General features: G+C 38.7%; 1 protein-coding gene across 2 annotated transcripts in view; it reads left to right on the top strand.

Annotated features, from left to right (window-relative positions):
- Positions 1-10,618, top strand: part of PPIP5K2 (diphosphoinositol pentakisphosphate kinase 2) — a 41,917-nt gene that overhangs the window by 16,802 nt on the left and 14,497 nt on the right. For both annotated transcript variants that reach the window (XM_009891669.1, XM_009891667.1), the window contains exons 16-22: positions 1,353-1,535; positions 4,790-4,931; positions 6,024-6,247; positions 7,801-7,928; positions 8,124-8,238; positions 9,567-9,674; positions 9,761-9,877. In XM_009891669.1, coding sequence (XP_009889971.1) covers positions 1,353-1,535; positions 4,790-4,931; positions 6,024-6,247; positions 7,801-7,928; positions 8,124-8,238; positions 9,567-9,674; positions 9,761-9,877 — 1,017 coding nt within the window. The remainder of the gene's footprint in view (positions 1-1,352; positions 1,536-4,789; positions 4,932-6,023; positions 6,248-7,800; positions 7,929-8,123; positions 8,239-9,566; positions 9,675-9,760; positions 9,878-10,618) is intronic.

Genomic DNA, 10,618 nt, shown 5'->3' on the forward strand with positions numbered 1-10,618 from the left:
TCCACAAACAGGCTAAAGTCTACTCGTTTGTAGTCCAGGGCTCTAATGCAATTATTTGTCTTGTTCAGTTCTCCAAGGATCTGTCATAATATCAGGTTTCAATTACCAAGGCTGCTATAGACCTCCACGTTCCTGACACTTCTGATGAACAGGTACAGAGGAACGCCTCTGCTCGATAGTTTGTCAGTAACCTGTGTCAAAGAATTGTCCTGGGTGTTTTCCAGTAATCTGGATTGCAATATTGCCTGTGCATGAGGTACCCAGGGCTAAGGGCACCCATGGAAAACAGGGTCTGCAATCAGGAGGCTTTCTCCAGTTGTGTTAAGAAGGCTTCATCTGTTTCCCCTTTTAAATTGGGTGGTCTGTAGCAGAGGCCCCCATGATGTTGTCCTGTGCTTATTTGTCTTCTGGTCCTTACAAATAAGATCTCAACTTGCTTGTCAGTTGTTTGAAAGCAAAGGTTCCAGTGTTCAACCTACTGCTTTATATAGAGCCCAACTTTGCCTCCTTGCCTTCCTGGCTTTCAAAATGCCCCGTGTCTAGCTGTAGCAGAACTCCATTTGTGTGAACTATTCCACCATATCTCTAATCTGAACAAATCTGAGTAAGTTCGGCAAGTGTTCATATTTCATATTTTTCTTTGTTTCCATGCTGCATGTGTTGGTGCAGAAGTATTTCAGCCATCTGTCCTACTTTCTCTTTTGTCAGCAGTCTTGAGGAGACACCACCCCATTTCCTTTCTTATCCCAAGGCCCTTCTGTTGCCAGAAAAGTCACAAAAGTTTCCAACCTTCTCCATTTTAGAAGTCTCCATTCACCTCTTGTTCAACTGTAGCCTTTGACTGTTCTTCCGTGCCACACAGGGTTTGGGCTTTTGCCTTTGTCTGTCTCTTGTTTGTTCCCCCAAATGCTATTTGGTTTGCTAACTCCTCCCATACCTACTCTCTGGTGACTGAATGCCTTGAGGAGAGCATGTCCCCCACAAGTCAGGCTGCTGTTGCTTCCAGCTTCAAGGAGAAGGCACCATGCACTCCCTGCAACGCAAGACATGAACAGCTTTGGCCTCCGAGGAGCAATGTTGGCACCACTGAGATGCTAGGATCACTTCAGCTGGCGCTGGGGACCATTCTCTATGACGTGACACCATCACTTTTGCACCAGCTGTAGCAATCCTGCACACCAAGGCAGTGTTTGGGGTTCATTTCTATGCAAATACCTGCATTGTCTGCAAAGTCCCTGTTTATCTAATCCATAGGCAAATGATACAATCATGAATTTAAATTAATGTTTTGGATGTTTTTTTTAAGATACTTTTTTATCTGTTTGCCTGATTAATTGTATTATTTGCTTCAGGGACTTCTGGCCTTAGAGGGAGAGCTGACTCCTATTCTTGTCCAGATGGTAAAAAGTGCTAATATGAATGGTCTGTTGGATAGCGACAGTGATTCTTTAAGCAGCTGTCAGCATCGTGTTAAAGCAAGACTCCATGAAATTCTCCAGAGAGACAGAGAATTCACTGCTGATGACTATGATAAGGTTAGCATATGATTAGTTTCTTATGAAATGAAATAGCCGTGCAAATTCTTGTGTAGGAGTAATGAGCAGTGATTTTGTGTATCTACTTTGAAAAATTATGTGCTTGCAAATAGTTTGAAGTACAAAGGAAGCTGTACCAATTGCTATACTAGATATTTTGAGCTGTTTTGCAATTTGAGTAAGCAGAACAGCTACAAACTTTGAAATAGGAGTAGATAGGGACCTCATTCGTAAATCTTTTTCACTGTTCCATTAAAAATGTTTTAATTATTCAAGAAATTAAACTATTTTGTTTACACTTTCTGTAATCTTTACTTTGACAGCATGTGGTATTACAAAATGTATTGCCTGCCTACTGCAGTTGTTTCAGTACTTAATCTGCTACAAGGCCTTGTTTTTTAACTAAGAATACTAAGATGATGAAAACCAATAGAATACTTTCTAATCAGTGAAAGGTAATGTCTCATTAACATGCTAAATTAGTGCATATTAATATAGTTTATGCTAACTTAGTACAGAGCACACATGATTGTTCCTGTTTTCAAATGTAAGTAATGTTTGTTATTGTTAAGAAACTTCTTTCTCTTTCAATTGCCCTTACTCTGTCTGATACAACAACTAAATACAAGTTCTCAAATGAAGTTTAAGCTTAAACTGGTATTTTCTAAAGAGTATTGAGAGCAAATTATTGAAAAGTAATTTTACTACCCTGCATGTATAATTTATGTGGATTTGTTTACACATACAGATTAATAGTATGATCCAAACCACTGCCAGCAGTGGATTCGGCAGTTCTTGGAAAAAGTGAGAGTGTACAAGGTCTCAAGGATTTATTTATTTTCCCCCTTCTTTTTGCTATATAGATATAATGGGATTTGAAATGTGGCTGGAACTAATAGAGCATACTGTTCTAAGACAGTCACTGAAAATGACTAACCTTCAGGATTTTAAAGTGATAATAACTTTTTTTTCCTTTTTTTTTTTTTTTAACTTACTTGCAATTTGGTAAAACAATATGGGTTTTTTTTCTGTGCCAGAGCATCTTTCCTATTGATTTACTTGGTCATAATAGGGACGTAGGAACTGCTTACTATTACAGAATCACAGAATCTCCTAGATTGGAAAAGACCTGCAAGATCATCTAGTCCAATCATTAACCTAACACTGACAAGCACACCACTAAACCATGTCACTGAGCACTATATCTACACAAACCTTAAATACCTCCAGGGATGGGGACTCCACCACTGCCCTAGGTAACGCCTGATGACCCTTTCAGTAAATAAATTCTTCCTAATATCCAATCTAAACTTCCCTTGGCACAACTTGAAGCCATTTCCTCTTGTTCTATCACCTGTTACTTGACAGAACAGGTCGACTCCCACCTCTCTGCAACCTCCTTTCAGGTAGTTGTAGAGAGCGATAAGGTCTCTCAGCCTCCTTGTCTCCAGGCTAAACAACCCCAGTTTCCTCAGCCACTCCTCATAAGACTTGTGCTCTAGACCCCTCACCAGTTTCATTGCCCTTCCTTGGGCAAGCTCTAGCACCTCAATGTCTTTATTGTGGTGAGGGGCCCAAAACTGAACACAGTACTCAAGATGTGGCCTCACCAGTGCCGAGTACAGGGGTAAAATCACCTCCCTGGTCCTACTGGCTACACTATTCCTGATACAGGCCAGGATGCCATTGGCCTTCTTGGCCACCTGGGCACACTGCTGGCTCATGCTCAGCCGGCTGTCAGTCAACACCCCCAGGTCCCTCTCTGCTGGGCAGCTCTCCAGCCACGCCTCCCCAAGCCTGTAGCATTGGCGGGGGTTGTTGTGGCCAAAGTGTAAGACCCAGCATTTGGTCTTCTTGAAACCTATACAGTTTGCCTTGGCCCATCTATCTAGTCTGTCTAAATCCCTCTGCATGGCCTCCCTACGCTCAGGCAGATCAACACTTCCACCCAGCTTGGTGTCATCTGCAGACTTACTGAGGGTGCACTCGATACCCTCATCCAGATCATGGATAAAGATGTTAAACAGGACTGGCCCCAGTACTGAGCCCTGGGGAACACCACTTGTGACCGGCCACCAACTGGAATCAACTCCATTCACCACCACTCTTTGGGCCCAGCCTTCCAGCCAGTTTTTATTCAGCATGCCCATCCAAGCCATGAGCAGCCAGTTTCTCCAGCAGAATGCTGTGGGAAACGGTGTCAAAGGCTTTATTAAAGTCCAGCTAGACAACATCCACAGCTTTTCCCTCATCCACTAAGTGGGTGACTGTTGTAGAAGGAAATCGGGTTAGTCAGGCAGAACCTGCCTTTCATAACCCATGTTGACTGGGCTGGATCATCCAGTTGTCTGGATAGAAGGCAGAAGTTTTCCGTATCCAAATTATCCTGTGCATTTGAGGAGACTGGGGAAAGTGCAAATATGTATGTGTGCTAAGTATATAAATTATTGCTTAGTATCATTGTTTGCTTACTTTGCATTACGCAGACTTTTCTGAAAGAATGAGGCTAAGCCTCACTTACATGGACATTGTATTGTTTTAGTGGCATTCAACTTTCTATCTTTTGAGGATAATTTGCAGCTTCTACAATTTCTATGATTTAGTAGCTCTGAAGGACATCTTGTATGTTCTTGATATACATGCATTTAAAGGGTTTCTTTTTGTTTGTGCTTGTGTGCTGCAGTCCTAGTGAAACAAAAACCTAAACCAGGAAGAGACGAACTTTTTTTCAGGTATCAGTTACTATTGCAAATCTGGTTCTTCCTTCCAGTTATGCTAAGGAGGGCACTTTACAGAACAAAAAGTATTTTGTACAGCATGTCGCCTAATGATAACATTTCTTACAGAGTTTTTTGTAAGCTTTTGAATACAATAGTTACTTGGAAGAAAGTTATGGGAAGTTGCTAAGTACATATAAACTTTTAAATGTCTTTCCAATTTTCTTGTCTTGGAACAAAAGAAGAGGTTTAGGAACTCCTGAACTTGGTCATGTTTACTGTATAGAATTAGTTACCCTATGAATTTCTTGTCACCGTTAAATCTCTAGTAAATCTTACTACCTTTCAATATATTTTATTTTATTAATGCCTCAAAGGGAGTAAATAAGCGAGAAGTGGTTTCAAAAATTAATAGCAACCTGCTGGAATGCTTTTTCTCCAGTACTTAGAATCTTTCATACTTTCCATCTCATCTCTCCAGTTCTTCCAAATCTAGTCGGTTTGTTTAGGTAATTTTGTGTTTATCTGAAATTGCAGCTTACTCCATCTGGAAGCATCTCATTGATAAAATCAATGCAGGTTATTAAAAATCCTGTAAAGACGTGTGACAAAGTCTATTCCTTGATCCAGAGCTTGACTTCTCAGATCAGGCAAAGAATGGAAGATCCAAAGTCTGCAGGTACTTAAACATTTTTGTAGTTGTATTTAGCTTCTCTTGTTTACATCTGAGAGAGATTTGTAACATAACTTTTCATCATTAAACTGGCTTTTAACAGAACTTTAATCAACAATGGGTTAGGGATTTTCACAGTCTGATTCCATATGCGTAATTTTAAAGTAAAAAGCAGGAGGAACATGTGGTCATATTGCAGATAAGGGCTTTTTGTGGTGTTCAGAAGTTCATGCTAGGCCTCAGATATTTGCAGAAATTCTTTTCTTAATTATTTGAAAATTAACAGTCCACAGAATTACTTGGAAAAGCAGATGGTACTAAAGCTAAGTTACATTGGTACGTTTTTATATTTAAGTATCTTTGCTGAAGATCTGCTGCTTGCTGTATGATGTGTAGTAGTATTGCATGGAATGATGCTCAGTATTAATGGTGGTGAACCAATGACACAGGAAAACTAGAGCTGGAAGTGACCACAGTGCTTTTTTGGTACTAGCTAAATACAGAAATATATTTGCTGTCAATGCTGCTGTGTGTAGTATGCAAAGAGCTTCTGTTCTGAGGCTGAGCAGTACGAGTGGCACTAGTACATCGTGTCAGTGCGTTTTGTCTGTTTGGTCTAATCCCCTGTCCTGGGATGGGGATAATCCATCCTTTCTACCAGTCTGTCAGCTCTTGCTGTTGACACCTGCAGGAGAGAGAGAGCAATGGGATGTGTGGTCTGTTCTAAAACAGAGATGTTGTCCTGCTCCTCTTGCTCCCTCATAGAATTTTCTTACAGCCTTTTTTTTTGGTTGCTTTTTTTTATATATGATCTGTACTATATGACTTTATACTTGGTGCTGTAGTTTTGCTTGGAGGGCCATTGGTGCATTTCTGCAGTGAAGCTTTCTACTGTCTTGATGTAGCTATGTAGCTGTGATACTTTCAGCAGTAAAATTAACCATACGCATATCTGTTCCCTCTTCTTAGAAGTACTGCAGTTAACTTATTTGATCCATTTTATCCCTCTGTATTCAACTGTTACTACCATGTAATTAAAATTTCCCTTTTGTTACTTGGATGGTATTGATTACTTATATGAGATATGTGTCCATCCAGATATTCAGCTGTACCACAGTGAAACACTAGAACTGATGCTGCGCAGGTGGGCCAAGCTGGAAAAAGACTTTAAAACAAAAAATGGAAGATATGATATTAGCAAAATTCCTGATATCTACGACTGTATAAAATATGATGTGCAGCACAATGGCTCCTTAAAATTAGAAAACACAATGGAATTATACAGGCTTTCAAAGGCTTTAGCTGACATTGTGATCCCTCAGGTAAGCATTTTTAGTTATGATAAAGAATAAATTGAAGAATAAATGCTTTTTCACATTTCATGAAAATGTCTGCTCTTCCTTTTCTACTGAAGGTTCCTGTATTTTGCATAATAGAAGCCTTTAACATTACCTCTTACTTTCTGGTAGCAAGCTGATTATTTTTTCCAAGAAAAATTTGATTTGTAACTCATTAAGCTGTATTCAAAGTGAATTTTTCTAGCAATTTAAGCTATGAACCTGTCTGCTTCCTTTACTGCACTGTATTAGAATAAAGTGGTTCATCTCAGCCATTCTTCTTAGATTTAAGTGTAGCCCCTGTGAACAGCTGTGTATTCTGAAATAGCATTTAATTTCATTCTTCCTGCTTTTAGAAATTTCATTTTTAGGCTCTTTGCAAATGATACTGTTAATCCTAATCTATGCAATTTCACTTGTTTTAAGCAATTTAAATTTAAAAAGACCTTTCTGCTGCTTCAAAATGCTAACATTCCCTGTTAAAAATGTACACATAAAGTTTCATAGCATTTGAGGCCAGAACAGACAAGTTAAACTTCCATATACAACGGGCTGTTAAACTCAGGTTAGCTCTAAAATGTTGTAGGCTGCAGGACATGAAATTGTTTTGTGGTAACAGGACAGAACAGACTAAAGCTTTCCCCAAATGTCCCTGCAGTTACAGAGGTATTATCCACATTGTATGCAGCAAGCGAGGGAACTTCTTCCTCTCCCCATCTCTCAGATTCCCTGACAGCAAGAAGTACAAAAAAAGTAATGATACTAAGTATGTGTTGTGTCATGTGTCATTACATTTTGAATAGAGTGTTAGAGAAGAGTAGGTAAAAATGAGGACACATACTAAAGCAAGACAAACAAAGAAAACTTGATAAGCCTACACAGTGCAAAGGGAAAGTGCTTATGTTGCTTTCTAGGGTAACCAGAAGGTCCATCATAATGTTGACCGCAGTTTTATATCATGTGCAGCACACAGCATGAAGTTTCTGGAAGAGCAGATTTTTAAACATAATAGATAATGTAACAGATATAATATTTTTCCAGTCATATTTAACTACCATTTTCAGTATTACTTGAGGTGAATAGGAGATATTCTGTGGGGTGGTTTACCCCAAACTGAGATAGACATATTAAATAGGTAATGTGCCTCTTTATTGACTGTTAAAAAAAAAAAGTTACTTGGAATCAGGTGAGATGAAATGCATCATAAATGTCTAAATCCAGGGGCAGGGAGGGAAGAGGGGAAATGTTTCCCTAGATGTTTTGCTTAAGAAAAAAAGCTTCATTATACCAGAGATGAATCCATTTTGTGGTTTAATGTGTGAATGCAAAACTGTTCCTCTGTCTCAAATCAAAACAGCAAAAAGGAAAACCACATGTTACTTGAGGGGATGTCAGTAGCTAAATGTAATAAAAATGTTAAGCAAAATAGTTTGCAGCCAGATCAAACTAATAGATAATTTGCTTTAATGTACAAGCCTTGAATTAGAAGGCATTTTAGTCTTTAACTAAATTTTAAAAGTCAGTTTCTTCTTACACAGGAATATGGTATTTCTAAGGCTGAGAAACTAGAGATTGCCAAAGGTTACTGCACTCCTCTAGTTAGAAAAATCCGTTCTGACCTTCAGAGAACTCAAGATGATGATACTGTAAATAAGCTTCACCCTCTGTAAGTCTTCTACTTTTCTACATGGTTACATTAATTTCTATAAGACTTAAAGGAGATAGTTCATAGCTTTCCTATTTGAAATGTCTTACTAGCTCACAGTAATTTAAAAAGTATGATTTATTTATTTGTTGACAGCTATTTCTAAAATAGGGACACATCTCATTATGGTCTAATAAGATTTTTTTTTCTTTCAAGTTACTCCAGGGGTGTTATGTCCCCTGAACGCCATGTTCGTACGCGGCTCTATTTCACCAGCGAGAGTCATGTCCACTCCCTGTTATCTACCCTTCGTTATGGTGCCTTATGTGATGTAAGTTCAACACGTTTTCTGTTAAAATTCAGAGTCCTTTCAGTTCCTCTCGAAATATCAATCTTACTAAAATTGTATCAATTCAAAGGCTAATTTTCTTAAGTGGCTTTGAAAGTTACCACACTTTTTCAAACATTGATTTCCTATTATATATGCAGAGACATATTTCAGATTGCTGGTGTCCACATTGGTGGGAATCAGCATGCCCTTTAAAGTAATGCTGAGTTCCATTGGTGTGTTCAGCTGTATATGTTACAGTCTCAAAGACATTTGAATAGGGCAGATAATCCATTTTTTGCCTTATGTTGTCACCTATAGTTCTTCCAACTCTTTTTCCTTCCACTTATCATTCAGGGTTCTTTTGAATTCACTTTTGGACTGGCTTATTAGTTTTGATCATTGGCATATCATCAAGACCTCCCTACCTCACTTCAAGAACATTCATGTAGCAGAAAGTTTCTCCTGTTCAGTGGATTGTCTTACGTTCTTATACTGCTGTAGAATACCTTGAAGGTGGTGCATTATTATCCATCTGATTGGCTTTGAAACCAAAGATTAAAAAAGACAAGGTCTTCAGATTCAGAAATGGCCTGAGCTCTTTGAGGGAATAAATGCAGCACCACAAAGTCTACATGGCTGCTTCTAAGATAGAGCTTGATTAACAGACCAACTTTTGAAATGGTTGTATTGACATACTTGCTTCTGGTAATGGATGAGTAAACTCACTGATGGCAAAAGCATTTTTAATCCTAGACCTCTGTGACATATGCTACAGCAGGTAACACTCATAGTTTTAGGCTGATAACCTTTTAAGTTTCCTTTGAGGTGGATTACTAAATGTATTTTTCTGGACCGTGAAAAAAAGGTGAATATTCAATTTAAATATTTTGGGATGTGATGGTTATTTCCTGTGTGTACTAGAAACCTTCATTTACTCTGTCTGTTTGACTGGTAGAGCGGTATCTAGAAACATTTTCTACAGTATACAAGTTAAAATTAGCTTCTTGCAAAATGAACAGTTCCCATCAGGAGAGTTTAAAATGGTCCCTCTGTCTACAAGACATATATCATCATTGGCAAGAGAACGTGGAAGATATACTGAAATAAAATATGAAAAGTTCTGGTTTCCACTTTTGATTCATTTGATGAGTAATTTTAAGTCACTTTTTTTTTCCTGGTTGTATCTCTTTTTTTTCCTTAGCTGCGAAAAGCTTTGTACTTGTGCTGTGAATGTAAAATCCATGTAAATGGGGGGAAAAGGGAAATGATCAGTCTTTTTAAAAGTAGCTGGGGTTTATTTGTTGATGTATTTTTTTCCCCTTCATAAGGAATCAAAAGATGAACAATGGAAACGAGCTATGGATTATTTAAATGTTGTCAATGAACTCAATTACATGACACAGATTGTTATCATGCTTTATGAGGATCCAAACAAGGTATTTAAAGTGGATAAATATTTTCAGAAACAACTAGTGCTAAGCTATGTATTAAAGTGTAAACCTATTTAATCATTTTCCTTCAGGAACTTTCTTCGGAAGAACGTTTTCATGTAGAGCTGCACTTTAGTCCAGGAGCCAAAGGCTGTGAGGAAGATAAAAATTTACCAGCTGGATATGGATACAGACCTGCCTCCAGAGAGGTAATAATTGCGCTTTTCTTTAAAACAAGTTAGGTTTTCTGGATGCAGATATACCTAAAATAAACACTGGGAAATTGTTAGGTAAAAAATACAAATGTGATTTTTATTTTGGTAGAAAAATATCTAGTAAAATATAGGCAGTCCCAATGTATTTGAATGTCCCATTTTGAATGGACACTGAAGTAATAGACAGAGATAATTTGGACATTCTATGGCTTTGCCAGAATTTTTGTTAAAAATATGAAGTATTCTAAGAAAAGTGATACCAACATCAGTTTCACATCAATGATATTCTGGCAACTGAAAGAAATATTTAAGAAAGTAAGGTATGGGTCATACTGGGACCTGTACTGTTCAACATCTTTGTCTGTGACATGGACAGTGGGGTCGAGTGCACCCTCAGCAAGTTTGCCGATGATACCAAGCTGTTTGGCAAGGCAGACATGCTGGAGGGGAGGGATGCCATCCAGAGGGACGTGGACAGGCTGGAGAGGTGGGCCCAAGCCAACCTCATGCAGTTCAACAAGGCCAAGTGCAAGGTCCTACATCTGGGTCGGGGCAATCCCAAGCACAAATACCGGCTGAGTGGGGTATGGCTGGAGAGCAGCCCTGAGGAGAAGGACCTGGCTGTGCTGATTGACAAGAAGCTCAACAGGAGCCAGCAACGTGCAATAACAGCCCAGAAGGCCAACCGTATCCTTGGCTGCATCAAAAGATGTGTAGCCAGAAGGTCAAAGGAGG

Source organism: Charadrius vociferus, unplaced genomic scaffold (assembly GCF_000708025.1).
Source record: "Charadrius vociferus isolate BGI_N301 unplaced genomic scaffold, ASM70802v2 scaffold609, whole genome shotgun sequence".
Classification (NCBI taxonomy): domain Eukaryota; kingdom Metazoa; phylum Chordata; class Aves; order Charadriiformes; family Charadriidae; genus Charadrius; species Charadrius vociferus.